General features: G+C 42.8%; 1 protein-coding gene across 2 annotated transcripts in view; it reads left to right on the top strand.

Moving 5' to 3' along the window:
• The window catches only part of DPYS (dihydropyrimidinase), an 84337-nt gene extending 76931 nt beyond the window's left edge, over nucleotides 1-7406 (top strand). The window contains exons 9-10 of one of the 2 annotated variants that reach the window (XM_017528975.2): nucleotides 5518-5648; nucleotides 7008-7406. In XM_017528975.2, the coding sequence (XP_017384464.1) occupies nucleotides 5518-5634 (117 nt within the window). In that variant the 3' untranslated portion in view covers nucleotides 5635-5648; nucleotides 7008-7406. The remainder of the gene's footprint in view (nucleotides 1-5517; nucleotides 5649-7007) is intronic. The other variant, XM_017528974.2, reaches the window with a different exon arrangement.
• Nucleotides 7407-17970: the final 10564 nt, after the last annotated feature.

The raw sequence follows: 17970 nt of genomic DNA, 5'->3' as shown, positions 1-17970 counted from the left end.
CTTATGAATGCTTTTTTTTTGAGGCAGAGTCTCACTCAGCCACCCAGACTGGAGTGCAGTGGCATGATCTCACCTCACTGCAACCTTCACCTCCTGGGCTCAAGTGATTCTCCTGTCTCAGCCTCCTGAGTAGCTGGCACTACAGGTGCAGGCCACCACACCTGGCTAATTTTTATATTTTTAGTAGAGATGGGTTTAGCCATGTTGGCCAGGCTGGTCTTGAACTCCTGACATCAAGTGATCAGCCTGCCTCAGCCTCCCAAAGTGCTGGGATTACAAGCGTGAGCCACTGTGCCCAGCTCAATATGATTAAATTTTCTGTCAACTTATGTCTTTCTTTTTCCTTGGTCACCTCATCAAAAAGCATTTCTGCAGTTATGAAAGTGTAAGGATAATTGCAATTGTTTATTTATAGAACCACATATTTTATAATTCTCATTTCTGTCTCTCTGTTAAATTGTCACAATGACAAGTATTATCAAATACTGAGAATTCAAGTTCAACTCTCATCTACCAAAGTAAACCTCCAATGGCCTGCTAGTTGAGGCACCATCTATGTCTTCTGTATTACTTATTTCCTTTTGTGCTGCTATAACAGAATATCTGAGGTTGAGTAATTTATAACAAACACAACTTTATTGGCTCACATTTCAGAAGGCTAGGAAGTCCAAGAATGAGGGACTGGCATCTAGAGAGGGCCCTCTTGTTGTGTCATCCCACAGAGGAAGTCATCACATGGCAGAAGGGCAAAGAGAGGAGAAGAGGGAAAGCCAAAAGGGCCAAACTTGTCATTTTATAAGGAATCCTCTCCCAAGATAACATCATTAATCCATTCATGAAGACAGAGCCCTCACGGCATAACCATCTCTTAAAAGTCTCACCTGTTAATACTGTTACAATGGCAATTAAATTTTAACATGAGTCTGAGAGGGGACAAACAGTCAAACCACAGCAACAGCCTCTCCTGTGGTTTTACCCTCAAGCCATTTTATTTGATTGTGATACTGTCAAGATGGAAATAAGTGCTGTCAACGTGTGATAACTAATCTTGACCAGCATGTACTAGGGCAAAAAAAGATGCCATAATCAGATTAGCCTTCCAATAGCATGTTAACAGGACTTGAGTCTCCTGAAGTATTTCTTGAGAAAGCTGTCAAATATTTTAGATGATGTTACCCTCAGGTGATATAATTACCCAATAGCATAAAATGTTTTGGCAAGGTTCGGTGGCTCACGCCTGTAATCCCTGCACTTTGGGAGGCGGAGACCGGTGGATCACCTGAGGTCAGAAGTTCAAGACCACCCTGACCAACATGGAGAAACCCCATCTCTACTAAAAATACAAAATTAGCTGGGCGTGGTGGCATATGCCTGTAATCCCAGCTACTCAGGAGGCTGAGGCAGGAGAATTGCTTGAACCTGGGAGGTGGAGGTTGCGGTGAGCTGAGATCATGCCATCAGCTTGGGCAACAAAAGCAAAACTCCATTTCAAAAAAAAAAAGTTTCAAAAAGTCCTACAGTCAAGAAATCTCCCTTCATTTAACAAATGTTTTTGGAGCACGAGGCACTATTCTAGATGATAAGGATATAGGCATTAATATGACAGCAGTCTAATCACGAAGAGCTCATGTTCTACCTGTTTCAACTGTGATCCATGGTGGTTAAGCTCTAGTTGTGTTTGAGACAATTGTACACCTCTTTGTGCAGTAGTCAATGAGCACAAAGGAGATAGAGGGGTCTGGAGAACAAGAGACATTAAAGCTGGAGGTAAAATTTGGGAATCATAACATGTAGATTTAAAACTGCGAGTCTAAGGTCACCAATGAGACTGTAGTAGAGAAGAATGGGGGCTTAAGAGAGAGTTCTAGGCCCACCAACCTTCAGGGGTGGAGAAGAGTAAGCATCAGTGGAGCCTGAGAAGGCTGACCAGTGAGGCAGGAAGACCATCAGGAGAACATGGAGTCCCAAAAGGTGAGAAAAGAAACCTGCTCTCTTTGTCCAACCCAGAATACTCTGTTTCTTCATCTTCATTTTTCTATGTGCTTATGCTGCATAAATGTCCTCTAAGAATTAGCATGCTTTTAGCCAGGAGAATAGGCAGGGGGTCTTTATTATCACCATACTCATCTGGGATGCCAGAGAAAGAGGCTCATTTTATTTTTACCCTGACTGCTAGTGTCAACTACATGCATTAAGCAAGGGCTCTGCCTTATGCTGGGGTCTGCGTCATGCTGGGCAGTTCATGCTTCAGACGGAGGTTTGCCATTGTCATTAGAGAGAAGGAATAAGACTAGGATTGCTAAGAGCTGTAGGTTGTCTACTCAGAAAACAAACGTGCAGCTGAACTTCTGAATAACAGCAGTGATGGTTTCAGAGTCTGCAGAAAGAGTGCCATCGCTCTTCCATTTTGTCACAGTGAATATCTAGTGATGTCCTAAAACATGCCCAGAGAACACTGCCAGGGGCGACAGGTAACACAAAGATGAAGACGGCGAAGAAGGAGTGAGTCTAGCCATCGTAGAGCTTATGTAAACCACTTCTAAGGATGAGCAAATATTAAGAGGTGAAAAGGGTTGAGAGGCTTGAGACTAGAACTTAAGTTATCTTTGATTTCCATCAACTTATCTATCAAAGGGAAAGACTGTGGAGTGTGAGACAGCACAAGACTGCTTGTTGAGAGGAGGCTGCTTGTTTCTGAGGCGTGCATGCAGGCATGGCTCCTAACCACGGCCATTTTGAGAGAAAAGCAGACCTGGTCTGCCCAGAGCCTCAGAGGCAAGCAAGAGAGACTGTGCACAGGTGAGACCCCAGCCAGTCAGATCAGAGACATGTGATGGTCAGCGTGACCAGAGTGACAAGCCAGTCATGGCTGGCTCCATGACTGAACAACCAGAAAGCAGTTATAGACAGCCGGCCACAGAAAAATTATAGCCCAGGCCAGGCTCAGTGGCTCACGCCTGTAATCCCGGCACTTTGGGAGATTGAGGCAAGTGGATGATTTGAGGTCAGGTGTTTAAGACCAGTCTGGCCAATGTAGCAAAACCGTGTCTCTACTAAAAATACAAAAATTAGCTGGCCATGGTGGTGTGCGCCTGTAATTTAGCTACTTGGGAGGCTGAGGTAAGAGAATCGTGTGAAGCTAGGAGGTGGAGGTTGCAGTGAGCTGAGATTGCACCACTGCGCTCCAACCTGGGTGACAGAGTGAGACTCTGTCTCAAAAATAAAAAGAAAAGATAAGGAAAAATACAGCCTGGAGAACGGATAAATGATGCAGCACAGCAAAAGAGCGTGAGGGAAACTGAGTCAGCCCAGGCCAGGCCAAACCATAAAAAGAAGAAAGCAAGCTTAGATGGGAAGTCACCTTCACACCTCCCTCCCCCAAATTTCCTTCTACCCATATCTATTGAGCGTTTGTAAGGGAGAAACAGAGCAGCACAGGGGTCCTCTCTCTGCTGGGGGAGACTGACAAGTGAACAGATCATTCCAGAAACCTGGGGTAAGGGAGATAATGGATACGGCACAAAGGGCCAAAGCTTCCTAGACTGATGGTTAGCTGAGCTGAGTGATAAAAGAGAAGTCAGAGATATTTCCACAAAAGTGAGAGCAGCAGCCCAGCCCATGCAAAAACATAGCCCTGACCGGAAGCTACCAGGAAGCTCCCATGTGCCTGGCGTGGGTGGTGCATGCTCCCAGAGCCTGCAGGCTGGGTTCTGGGGAAGCAGCCTCTTGGTGATGGAGCAGCCTGTAGAGCAAGTCCAGCCCTGAGTGAGGAGGACGGGCCCTGTGTGTGATGGCCCCATCTGAGTCACTGGCATGGGCAGTCACTTCCCAGGAAGGAGTCCAAGAGAGACAAAAAGTGAACAGCTGAAAAGCGCAAGTAGTGTAGGTAGAAGGAAGTGTTGTAGGAAGAGGGAGACGGAGTGGAAACTTGAGGAGGGCAGCACAGCGCACAGTGGGCGGCGCAAAAGTCTGCTCACTTAGGTCACATGCGCCAGAGGTGCTCGCTGCAGGAGACCCTGAAGATTGAACTGAAATATGCCATGGGCTTTGCTGAGTACACATGCCAAGAGGAGCAGGGAGAAAGCAAGCCCCTCTAGGTGACAGGCAGGAATGAGCTGAAAGAAGGACATAATCTTGGTTTGCTCGGACAGGCCTGGATTATACTTATGTTAATTATGTTTAGTGCCCTTTTCATTCTCAGAAGTGTCCTAGTTTGGATGATAAACTGCACAGTCACCCCAGGTTTAAGTGATATATCATGCAGGCTGGGCTTGGAAAGTAAAGCCAGGAGAAAACACACACACACACACACACACACACACACACACACACACACGGACCAAGGACCTGAAAGGGAGGATGCAGCCAGAGGGTGGGGTACTAGGTGAGCTTAAGTTTTCAGATGTGGTGGTCCAAGGCAGAAATGGGAGGCTGGCACTTCATTTATGATGTCTGTCTTCCTCAAAATGACGACAGGGCTCAAGGACTGAGCAGACAGTGAGCCAAAATGGAAGTTCAGCAAAGCATTTAGACAGATACAGAAAGTGGGCAGAGCCTTGGCCTGGTGAGGGAAGGGCAGGGGTCCCTCCATTTCCTGAGCGCCCAGTGCACACTGCGCTGTGCCTCCAGTTCCGTGGCTGCAGGGGCTGTGGCCTTGTTCTGTGTGTATCCTCGGTGTTTGGCACACTGTCTGGGCCTGTGTGAGCTCAGTAAATATCTGCTGAATGAGTGAAGAAAATGCTTTGGCTCTGGAAATTCTCAAATATCTGAGAGACAGGTTTTGGATGAGGAAGTAGGCCTGGAGGTATTAATTAACTTGTCAGTTTCCTACGTGTAGTAAACAGCAAATGGAGAATTCTAACTTAGATCTGTCTCACTATAAAGGTCATACTGTTGATCACTACAATGTATTAGTTTTGGTGGTCAAAATGAGACCCACAATAGTTTGTTACTTGTCTCTCTCTGTGTGTGTGTGTGTGTGTGTGTGTGTGTCTAAATTTCAAAACTGCTCAAGCACTGACAGCTCTAGCTGAATCCATCAGAGGGTTCTGCTACATAGTCAGTCACCGAAGAGGTGAGATTCTGTGGAAGATCCACAATACACAGAGACAGTCAGGAAAGTGGAAAGCATATACAAATTGCTAGAACCTAAAGCAACTGCTCTGAGAGTGTTAGGAGAGGTACAAAGAACCATTGTAAACTCAGGCGAGTAGGTTTGAAACTAGAAGAAAAGGATATTGGAAAGGACAATAGGAGAACGTTGTGGGACTCAGAGGGGCGTGAGGGTATGGCAGAGGCCCCGATGAGGGTCCCTGGTCCTCTGTCCGATTAATACCCACAAAAAGTGGAACAATCCAGATGCTCAAGTTTGCCAGGAATTTCTGTGAAAGGGCAAGGGGATGGGGAGGCACGTGATAAATTTACAAGATTATTTTTTGCTCTCACAGTTCATAAGGGAGCTACACTTTGAACTCAAGAAAATAAATCACAAGAGAGAAATGATATCTTCTCTTTCAGACTTGCACACCTACCCCCGTGGAGCGTGCACCCTATAAGGGAGAAGTCACCACACTGAAATCCAGAGTGACAAAGGAAGATGCCACAGCAGGGACCAGGACTCAGGCCCACCCCTGAAGTGTGTGCTGTTGGTAAGGGACTGAGGGCAAGAAAGGTATTCCTGCATGAAAGCATATGAAATTAACATCTCTTTTCATAAGAGTTGAAGATAACAAGGTCAGAGGTTTAACAGTCGTTGAAGACTCAAGGGCAGTTGAGCCAAGGGAAGACTGATCAAAGCAGAGCACTTAGATAAGCCTTCCAGATTGTAGAAGGCCTTGGGCTTGCTAGAGAGTCATTCTTTGAGATATTAGGAAACGTTCAGTTACAACCTTGGAGAATCAACTATGAGCAAGATGCAGTCAGGAGGCTGGTAATATACAGAGGGAACTACTTAAGACAGGGAGTACAATTTCATGGTCAGAATTTATAAATGGATTAGGACTTTAGAAAAAATGGATATTCATATTTTAAATAGAACTGTGTTCCAGAATTCAAAATGAAGGAAAAATGAATAAAATGTTGCTTCAAGGGCTATAATCCTTTGGGAAAATTCTTTGATAGTTCTATTTCACAATTAGTTTTTGGAATAATATTACAGATGCGATCATTTCTGCAAAAGTGTTGAGCACTTCATCAGTTTTCTGATACAGTCATTTCTGCAAAAGTGTTGAGCACTTCATCAGTTTTCTCTGTCTTTTGACATGCAGGTCTGTGTTTTTTGAAGTGCCTAGTATCATCATCCTCATCAATTTTCTTTCTTCAGTTGTCTTCTGGTCCTGCTCTGCCAGATCCCCTTTTAACAGTGGCTTTGCTTTAACTTTAGCATCTTCCTAACCCATCGCTTCCAGTAACTTCATGAAATCTACATGTTTTGCCAGTTTTACTAGACTCTTAATTTTTTTTTAACGTGTGATATGTTTTCAGACATTTAACACGTGGCCATCTGCACAAGACTTAACCCCAGAGGTTGACCTAATGGACCTGGTTAGACATTTGTGTTGATGAGAGGCATGGGTTGACAAAGGTCTGGCTTTCTACATATTCAGGCACTGCACCTTTTCACAACCTCTGATTTCTGCATAAATCCTGTTCCTGCAGGGATTAGGATAATGAGGGTTTGAATGGCAAAGCCCTCTGTGCTACATGTCGTTGTTCTTTCATTATTGAATGTTGTTTCCTTAACAAGGCCGTCCAGCCCAAAGTCTCACCCCCTTGTCATTTTCAGAGTACCGGAATTATTCTAATCCAGGATGATTTTGTTAAAAATTCAGGGGAAGATTAGCAAGAGAAAGACATGTGATTGAATGCTATAACATGCTATTAATGACATTTATAGGGGCAGAATTAGTGTTTACTTTGATTATAGCATTTCTTGGGGGTTAGGTTTGAATTCTGCATCTCTTTGTGAGGGAAGATGTTACAGTGAGTTCCTTTCATTCTCTTCAAAGGTAAAATCAGAGGAAAGGTGGCTGGCATTCCCTTCACAGCCAAACATCAGCCCATGGAGAAGCAGGCCCTATTCAACTCCCCGGGATCCTTTAGAAAAAAATCACCGCTCCAGGCTTCTTTGATTTTCTTTCAGAAGCAATTGCTATCTTTCTCACTGTGTCTTTGTTGCTGCGTAAGATTGAAGGTACAAATTTATATTATTGTGATGGAAAGGCTGTGTTGAAATTCACTGATGATACTTTAAAATGTCATCTTCGCTTGTACTAGATTTCTTTGAATGAAAAAATCATTTTCTTGTTTAAATGGTTTCTTTTTAAAAATGGTTACATTAGTTTTAAAATAGCTCTGTGATTCTACTTTTCATTGCAATTAATAAACATTGAGATATTTATTTTATATCGTGTTATCTGATTTATTTGTGTCTCCTAATTAGTGGGATAGGGATTCTGGGAGGTTGGTTTTCATTTGAGAGCATGAGTTCCTGGCCGCATCTCTTCCACAACTTTTGGAAACCTGGTCTCAGCAAATCCCACCTAATCAAATTAGATGCCCAAGTTAAAAATAAGTCCAAGGCAAATTAACCAATCACAATGATGAATGCAGGATTTGAGAGAATTAAATGGAATCAGCATGGCTGAAAGAGGCTGCATTAATGCCTTCCTTCCCCTACACTTCCCAGTCTATGGTATGATCCTTCTGTGTGTGCAGGGAAGCTAAAATTTCTTCTCCTGGGTAACTAGGTCAAGAGGAACTTTTAAAACATGGAATAAAATCGAGGCAATTATGCTCTCCTTGCAGATGCACGTGCCCCCAACACACTCACTTAGGAGTATATTTGTGCATTTAACAAAGGATAGTAGCAATTCAGCTTACCCAGGTGTGATTTGTTTTAAACACACAAAGAAAGGACGGTGAGCTGCACCTGAAGATCCTTCTGGTTCAAACTACAGCTCTTTTTTTCTTTTTTTTTTTTTTTTTTTTTCAGGTTAAGAGATACCTTAAAACACTTATTTCTCTCCTCTGCTTTGGCTGACAATGGAAACTCTACAATAAGACTACTGAATCCTCTCAAAAGAAATATTTAAATTGCTTTTGAAGTCAATTTCCACTCATCCTTTGGTATTCAGCTGAAATAGCACCCCACTAAGAGGTTTACCCAGATCAACATGCTCCTCCATAGAAGGCCCCACATACAGCATACACCCATTGCCGCACCTTATAATACCTGCTCTACTTGTCTGTCTCCTGCAGGAAACTGAAAGCTTCTTCAGGGCAAGGCCTGTCTGGTTCACTATTATTTCACCAGCATCTAGCAGAGTGCCATGCAATTGATGGGTATTCAATGGATATTTACTAATATTCAGATAAGGGAGGAAGTGAAGGAGTTTCTGCTCAGTTCTCAAACTCACATAGATGAAGTTAGTGAGAACTCTTGACAAAATAGGGACAAACTTTGTGGAGCATTTTAGTGTAAGGCTGCTTTAAATGGAAAGTATAGGTCATTATCTATTTGATAGATCTGTGTGGGAGAATGAAATAGCTATCGGATTCTTTATGAACAAGGACATTAGAAATGAATGTGGGAATCCCTTTGTTGCTTTTATTAGATTTTGTCGCAACATTTTTTTGGAAAGACAGGTCTAAATAGTAATATAAAGCAATGGAAAAAACATGATTCAAGCTATTAATATTTAATACCATAGTTTTCAAGACTGCCTTGCTATACAAAGAAAGATCTGTCATTAACAATTGCATTTTCAAGGTCCGCACAAAGAATAGGTGGAATGAGTAACATTCCCCTTCTGTATTCATCTTCCTTTGCCTCCCTCCTTCCCTAGGTACTGTGGTGGATTGGGAGGGAATCACATGTTTAGTGTGGGCCCTAAACTTGGCTCTTCTATTTACTAAATACAAGGCCTTGAGAAATTTTTAAAAATTAAAATATGAGATTATTGAAACATACAAAAGGCATCAAAATTAACACAACCACATCTCTGAACCTATCACCCAGTGCAAAAAAACTTTACCAATACAGTTGAAGTCCCCTGTGTTTCTCTCCCTGTGATTTGTCCTGTTCCAAGACAACCAGTGTCCTGATCTGCTGTTTTATTCCTGTGTCCATCATTTGTGCCTTTTTCTTTTTTTTGACACGGAGTTGCTCTGTCAACCAGGCTGGAGTGCAGTCACTTGATCTCAGCTCACTGCAACCTCCGCCTCTTGGGTGCAAGTGATTCTCGTGCCTCAGCGTCCCAAGTAACTAGGATTACAGGCTCCTGCCACCATGACCAGCTAAGTTTTGTATTTTTAGGAGAGACAGGATTTTACCAAGTTGGTCAGGCTGGTCTTGAACTCATTACCTCAAGTGATCCGCCCACCTCAGCCTCCCAAAGTGCTGAGATTACAGGCACGAGCCACCACACCCAGCCTATACCTTTGCTGCGTATGTAAATATTTCTAAGCATTGTTTTTTATGTCAGGGATCTCCAACCCTTGGACAACGGTCTGCTGCACAGCAGGAGGTGAGCACCGGAAGAGCATTACTGCCTGAGCTCCACCTCCGTCAGATCAGTGGCAGCATTAGAGTCTCATAGTATGAACCCTATTGTGAACTGCACATGCCAAGAATCTACACTGTGTGCTCCTCCTTATGAGCATTTAATTCCTGATGATCTGAAGTAGAATAGTTTTATCCAGACAGCATCCCTCCCAAACCCCATTCTGTGGAAAAATTGGCTTCCACGAAACCAGTCCGTGGTGCCCAAAAGGTTGGCAACTGTTGAAATCTTATAAAAGCACAACATAGTATGTATTGTATTGATTCCTGCTTTTTTGTAGTCAACATGTTTGGGAGTTGTTTTCACAGGCCTGGCTCTGGTTATTTATTTTATTGCTATGTAGGATCCCATGGTAATAACTACATCACAATCTATTTACGCATTCTCTTGTTTAATAGACATTTAGATTGTTTCCATTCTTTTGCTGTCACAAACAAGACTGTCATAGGCATTTCTGTGCAGGTTTCCTTGTGGACAAGTCTGAGAGCTCCTCCAGGGTACATGCCTTCGGCACAGAGAAGTGGGATTGGTGAATCCTAAGGTGGGCCCTTTCTCTCCTCACTGAAATGCTGGCAAATTGCCCTCCAAAGTGGGGAGTTATGCCCTCATTAAGAGAGTGTACGAGTTTCTGTTGCCCCACATTCTTCTCAATATCAGATATTGTCCAATTTACTAATTTTGCCATTCTGATCCATGTAAAAGGGATCTTATTGAAGCTTGAATTTGCATTTTCCTGATCGCTAATGAGGCTGAGCTCCTTTTCATTGTGCAAATTAATTGACTTTTCTAAGCCTCTATTTTTTCATTTATAAGAGAAGAATGATAAGGGTGTCTGCCCAATATAGAGGGACGCTGTGAGGGTTACGAAGCCCAGTCTTGTAACTTGTATGGTCAACAAGTGTTAGCTGTGATTACTGGGTTAACAGCCATGCGGTGAGTTAATAAATGATGTGCTACCCAAAGACTGCCAAAGTTGACTTGGCAGTTCTTCTTTCTGTGGAGAAGTTCAGCATGCTTTGTAGCTCCAACTCCTTTGGTGCTGCAGAAGCATGGCCAAGAATGGGAAGGATGAGTGAGCCCAGGCACAAGGTGAGAGTGTCAGGTGGGCCTGGAGAGGGTCAGTGGGCAGGGGGCCCAGGCGCTAGCACTGTGAGATGTGTGAGTAGGAGCACAGGCTGAAATAGGGGGGCAGGTAAAGCCTCACTCTCAAGTGACCCGTGCAGGTGCAGCAGGTCCCAGTGTCAGTATCCAGGACAACTACGGCAGACCTTTTTCTCTCTGTTCTCTCTGTGCATGATGCAGCATTCTGTAGGGAAATGATCAAGAGCTTGTTAGAGGCTTTAAAGTCACAGAGCTGGATTTGAACCAGTTGAGCAAGATAGATAAACTTCCTGAGCCTCAGTTTCTCTATTGAAAAAGTAGGAGTAATTAATAATTCCTCCTTTTCACGGGATGATTGAAAGGACCCAGTAGGATGGCATATGCAAAGCCCCAACTCACCCTCAGTGGTAGACAGTCAGCCTTGTCTCCTTCTCCTGCCCCACGACAACTGTCAGTCTTTTTGTACCCATCTATCCCACACAGAGCCCCCTGAAGGCAAATATTTAATTAGGTTTATTTTTGTCAAATGCACTTTCTCCCTGTACTTCTTTTTGGAGGATATCTGTGGACAAGTTTAAAAAAAAGAAACAGAGCAGCGTGTCCATCATTTATTAAACACCAGCTGTTTGTAAAACAAACTCCTTAGTTCAGCTGCCACTCTTCCTCAAATGCCTTGCACAGGGAATGGCACAGAACAGTGCTTAATAAATCCTTGATGAGGGAGTGAATNTCATTTCTGCAAAAGTGTTGAGCACTTCATCAGTTTTCTCTGTCTTTTGACATGCAGGTCTGTGTTTTTTGAAGTGCCTAGTATCATCATCCTCATCAATTTTCTTTCTTCAGTTGTCTTCTGGTCCTGCTCTGCCAGATCCCCTTTTAACAGTGGCTTTGCTTTAACTTTAGCATCTTCCTAACCCATCGCTTCCAGTAACTTCATGAAATCTACATGTTTTGCCAGTTTTACTAGACTCTTAATTTTTTTTTAACGTGTGATATGTTTTCAGACATTTAACACGTGGCCATCTGCACAAGACTTAACCCCAGAGGTTGACCTAATGGACCTGGTTAGACATTTGTGTTGATGAGAGGCATGGGTTGACAAAGGTCTGGCTTTCTACATATTCAGGCACTGCACCTTTTCACAACCTCTGATTTCTGCATAAATCCTGTTCCTGCAGGGATTAGGATAATGAGGGTTTGAATGGCAAAGCCCTCTGTGCTACATGTCGTTGTTCTTTCATTATTGAATGTTGTTTCCTTAACAAGGCCGTCCAGCCCAAAGTCTCACCCCCTTGTCATTTTCAGAGTACCGGAATTATTCTAATCCAGGATGATTTTGTTAAAAATTCAGGGGAAGATTAGCAAGAGAAAGACATGTGATTGAATGCTATAACATGCTATTAATGACATTTATAGGGGCAGAATTAGTGTTTACTTTGATTATAGCATTTCTTGGGGGTTAGGTTTGAATTCTGCATCTCTTTGTGAGGGAAGATGTTACAGTGAGTTCCTTTCATTCTCTTCAAAGGTAAAATCAGAGGAAAGGTGGCTGGCATTCCCTTCACAGCCAAACATCAGCCCATGGAGAAGCAGGCCCTATTCAACTCCCCGGGATCCTTTAGAAAAAAATCACCGCTCCAGGCTTCTTTGATTTTCTTTCAGAAGCAATTGCTATCTTTCTCACTGTGTCTTTGTTGCTGCGTAAGATTGAAGGTACAAATTTATATTATTGTGATGGAAAGGCTGTGTTGAAATTCACTGATGATACTTTAAAATGTCATCTTCGCTTGTACTAGATTTCTTTGAATGAAAAAATCATTTTCTTGTTTAAATGGTTTCTTTTTAAAAATGGTTACATTAGTTTTAAAATAGCTCTGTGATTCTACTTTTCATTGCAATTAATAAACATTGAGATATTTATTTTATATCGTGTTATCTGATTTATTTGTGTCTCCTAATTAGTGGGATAGGGATTCTGGGAGGTTGGTTTTCATTTGAGAGCATGAGTTCCTGGCCGCATCTCTTCCACAACTTTTGGAAACCTGGTCTCAGCAAATCCCACCTAATCAAATTAGATGCCCAAGTTAAAAATAAGTCCAAGGCAAATTAACCAATCACAATGATGAATGCAGGATTTGAGAGAATTAAATGGAATCAGCATGGCTGAAAGAGGCTGCATTAATGCCTTCCTTCCCCTACACTTCCCAGTCTATGGTATGATCCTTCTGTGTGTGCAGGGAAGCTAAAATTTCTTCTCCTGGGTAACTAGGTCAAGAGGAACTTTTAAAACATGGAATAAAATCGAGGCAATTATGCTCTCCTTGCAGATGCACGTGCCCCCAACACACTCACTTAGGAGTATATTTGTGCATTTAACAAAGGATAGTAGCAATTCAGCTTACCCAGGTGTGATTTGTTTTAAACACACAAAGAAAGGACGGTGAGCTGCACCTGAAGATCCTTCTGGTTCAAACTACAGCTCTTTTTTTCTTTTTTTTTTTTTTTTTTTTTCAGGTTAAGAGATACCTTAAAACACTTATTTCTCTCCTCTGCTTTGGCTGACAATGGAAACTCTACAATAAGACTACTGAATCCTCTCAAAAGAAATATTTAAATTGCTTTTGAAGTCAATTTCCACTCATCCTTTGGTATTCAGCTGAAATAGCACCCCACTAAGAGGTTTACCCAGATCAACATGCTCCTCCATAGAAGGCCCCACATACAGCATACACCCATTGCCGCACCTTATAATACCTGCTCTACTTGTCTGTCTCCTGCAGGAAACTGAAAGCTTCTTCAGGGCAAGGCCTGTCTGGTTCACTATTATTTCACCAGCATCTAGCAGAGTGCCATGCAATTGATGGGTATTCAATGGATATTTACTAATATTCAGATAAGGGAGGAAGTGAAGGAGTTTCTGCTCAGTTCTCAAACTCACATAGATGAAGTTAGTGAGAACTCTTGACAAAATAGGGACAAACTTTGTGGAGCATTTTAGTGTAAGGCTGCTTTAAATGGAAAGTATAGGTCATTATCTATTTGATAGATCTGTGTGGGAGAATGAAATAGCTATCGGATTCTTTATGAACAAGGACATTAGAAATGAATGTGGGAATCCCTTTGTTGCTTTTATTAGATTTTGTCGCAACATTTTTTTGGAAAGACAGGTCTAAATAGTAATATAAAGCAATGGAAAAAACATGATTCAAGCTATTAATATTTAATACCATAGTTTTCAAGACTGCCTTGCTATACAAAGAAAGATCTGTCATTAACAATTGCATTTTCAAGGTCCGCACAAAGAATAGGTGGAATGAGTAACATTCCCCTTCTGTATTCATCTTCCTTTGCCTCCCTCCTTCCCTAGGTACTGTGGTGGATTGGGAGGGAATCACATGTTTAGTGTGGGCCCTAAACTTGGCTCTTCTATTTACTAAATACAAGGCCTTGAGAAATTTTTAAAAATTAAAATATGAGATTATTGAAACATACAAAAGGCATCAAAATTAACACAACCACATCTCTGAACCTATCACCCAGTGCAAAAAAACTTTACCAATACAGTTGAAGTCCCCTGTGTTTCTCTCCCTGTGATTTGTCCTGTTCCAAGACAACCAGTGTCCTGATCTGCTGTTTTATTCCTGTGTCCATCATTTGTGCCTTTTTCTTTTTTTTGACACGGAGTTGCTCTGTCAACCAGGCTGGAGTGCAGTCACTTGATCTCAGCTCACTGCAACCTCCGCCTCTTGGGTGCAAGTGATTCTCGTGCCTCAGCGTCCCAAGTAACTAGGATTACAGGCTCCTGCCACCATGACCAGCTAAGTTTTGTATTTTTAGGAGAGACAGGATTTTACCAAGTTGGTCAGGCTGGTCTTGAACTCATTACCTCAAGTGATCCGCCCACCTCAGCCTCCCAAAGTGCTGAGATTACAGGCACGAGCCACCACACCCAGCCTATACCTTTGCTGCGTATGTAAATATTTCTAAGCATTGTTTTTTATGTCAGGGATCTCCAACCCTTGGACAACGGTCTGCTGCACAGCAGGAGGTGAGCACCGGAAGAGCATTACTGCCTGAGCTCCACCTCCGTCAGATCAGTGGCAGCATTAGAGTCTCATAGTATGAACCCTATTGTGAACTGCACATGCCAAGAATCTACACTGTGTGCTCCTCCTTATGAGCATTTAATTCCTGATGATCTGAAGTAGAATAGTTTTATCCAGACAGCATCCCTCCCAAACCCCATTCTGTGGAAAAATTGGCTTCCACGAAACCAGTCCGTGGTGCCCAAAAGGTTGGCAACTGTTGAAATCTTATAAAAGCACAACATAGTATGTATTGTATTGATTCCTGCTTTTTTGTAGTCAACATGTTTGGGAGTTGTTTTCACAGGCCTGGCTCTGGTTATTTATTTTATTGCTATGTAGGATCCCATGGTAATAACTACATCACAATCTATTTACGCATTCTCTTGTTTAATAGACATTTAGATTGTTTCCATTCTTTTGCTGTCACAAACAAGACTGTCATAGGCATTTCTGTGCAGGTTTCCTTGTGGACAAGTCTGAGAGCTCCTCCAGGGTACATGCCTTCGGCACAGAGAAGTGGGATTGGTGAATCCTAAGGTGGGCCCTTTCTCTCCTCACTGAAATGCTGGCAAATTGCCCTCCAAAGTGGGGAGTTATGCCCTCATTAAGAGAGTGTACGAGTTTCTGTTGCCCCACATTCTTCTCAATATCAGATATTGTCCAATTTACTAATTTTGCCATTCTGATCCATGTAAAAGGGATCTTATTGAAGGTTGAATTTGCATTTTCCTGATCGCTAATGAGGCTGAGCTCCTTTTCATTGTGCAAATTAATTGACTTTTCTAAGCCTCTATTTTTTCATTTATAAGAGAAGAATGATAAGGGTGTCTGCCCAATATAGAGGGACGCTGTGAGGGTTACGAAGCCCAGTCTTGTAACTTGTATGGTCAACAAGTGTTAGCTGTGATTACTGGGTTAACAGCCATGCGGTGAGTTAATAAATGATGTGCTACCCAAAGACTGCCAAAGTTGACTTGGCAGTTCTTCTTTCTGTGGAGAAGTTCAGCATGCTTTGTAGCTCCAACTCCTTTGGTGCTGCAGAAGCATGGCCAAGAATGGGAAGGATGAGTGAGCCCAGGCACAAGGTGAGAGTGTCAGGTGGGCCTGGAGAGGGTCAGTGGGCAGGGGGCCCAGGCGCTAGCACTGTGAGATGTGTGAGTAGGAGCACAGGCTGAAATAGGGGGGCAGGTAAAGCCTCACTCTCAAGTGACCCGTGCAGGTGCAGCAGGTCCCAGTGTCAGTATCCAGGACAACTACGGCAGACCTTTTTCTCTCTGTTCTCTCTGTGCATGATGCAGCATTCTGTAGGGAAATGATCAAGAGCTTGTTAGAGGCTTTAAAGTCACAGAGCTGGATTTGAACCAGTTGAGCAAGATAGATAAACTTCCTGAGCCTCAGTTTCTCTATTGAAAAAGTAGGAGTAATTAATAATTCCTCCTTTTCACGGGATGATTGAAAGGACCCAGTAGGATGGCATATGCAAAGCCCCAACTCACCCTCAGTGGTAGACAGTCAGCCTTGTCTCCTTCTCCTGCCCCACGACAACTGTCAGTCTTTTTGTACCCATCTATCCCACACAGAGCCCCCTGAAGGCAAATATTTAATTAGGTTTATTTTTGTCAAATGCACTTTCTCCCTGTACTTCTTTTTGGAGGATATCTGTGGACAAGTTTAAAAAAAAGAAACAGAGCAGCGTGTCCATCATTTATTAAACACCAGCTGTTTGTAAAGCAAACTCCTTAGTTCAGCTGCCACTCTTCCTCAAATGCCTTGCACAGGGAATGGCACAGAACAGTGCTTAATAAATCCTTGATGAGGGAGTGAATTAATCTTGGGAACAGCAGGTGACAGAGGAGGAGGAGAGGAATAATTCATGAATGAAAAGTAACACTACAACAAATTATTTGTGTCCAGGGGTCAGGACTGCATTTGTCTTAAGAGCCATCCTAGTGTCAATGGTGATTGTCAAAATATAAATGGCACTGGGAGTGGACTTCTGAGACTCTATGGGCCTAGGCGAGCTTGCATAACCAGCTGCAGGAGTGGGAAAGTAGTCAGGGCTTTTTCGAGCAGTGGTTTTTTTGTTTTTGTTTTTCTGCCTTATGATAGAATGCAGTCTTCACAAGAACATAGGACCTTAGCTTTTTCTTTAATAAAACCTGTAAATGTGCTCAATAGAGTCTTAATGATAATATTTATTAGACCTTTATTAAGTGCCCAGACTTGTGCTAAGGTCTGTATAGATGCCATTATTTAATTCTCTCTGCAGCCCTATGAGGGTATTATTATTATTAATTATTATTATTAAACAGATGAGAAAATGAAAGCTGAGAGAGGTTGAATAATTGCCCAGAGGCACTCAGCAGGTCAGTGGGTGGCCCAGGAGATGAATTCTGGTCCATTTGATGCCACAACACCCCTCTAATGTATCTCTTAGTCAAGACTTTGGAAAGAACCCGCTCCTGAATGATGTACAGTTGCCTGAACATCATTAGAGCTCAGAAGAAAATATCAGGAGTTCACAATCATTATGGGCTCACTTAATGAGCCCCAACCACTCTACAAACATTAGTTCATGTGATCCTTCCAACAACAATAGGAGGCAAGCACTGAGATTATCCTCACTTTATACATGGTGAAACTGAGGCACAGGGAGGTCCATTAACTTAACTTTTCAGGCTACACAGGATGACACGGAAAGGAGTTTCCAAGGCGTATTAACCATTTTCAGTAAAAAGTGTTTCCAAGCCTCCCCTAACAATACCAGTGATAGGGTATCATCTCACCTCTACAGTCCTGCTAAATACTTTCTCCAATCACTAATGCACAAAAAGCCAAAGCTTAAGAAATGATTTTCTGAATCAGTGGCAGTTATCATGGAAGCAGGCTTGATTCCTTATGAGAAATCTAGCATTCAGGTATGGACGTCTTTCTTGGAGCAGCCTGAAGGTTGGTTGTCTTGTTTTCTTTTATACATTTTATTTTACAGAATGGAGTCCAAATTTGAAGTTTTCCCCTCTTGAACACAAAATCAAGAGCACAAGTGGGAAATGGAGGCTGGTGAGTGGTGGGTGGGAGGGACCCACAGTGCCAATGACCTCCGAGTGGGCTACTTTTCCAGGTGGGGGTCACTCTGCTGCCAAGAAAGTACCACAGACCAGTGGGGGCCTGGCCATGCTGGCCCTCCAGTCATCTGGAAACTGAACTTGAAGCAGAGT

This window comes from Cebus imitator, unplaced genomic scaffold (assembly GCF_001604975.1).
Source record: "Cebus imitator isolate Cc_AM_T3 unplaced genomic scaffold, Cebus_imitator-1.0 Scaffold56, whole genome shotgun sequence".
Classification (NCBI taxonomy): domain Eukaryota; kingdom Metazoa; phylum Chordata; class Mammalia; order Primates; family Cebidae; genus Cebus; species Cebus imitator.
The sequence above is the reverse complement of the archived record's forward strand: the minus strand, read 5'-3'. Positions and strand labels throughout refer to the sequence as shown.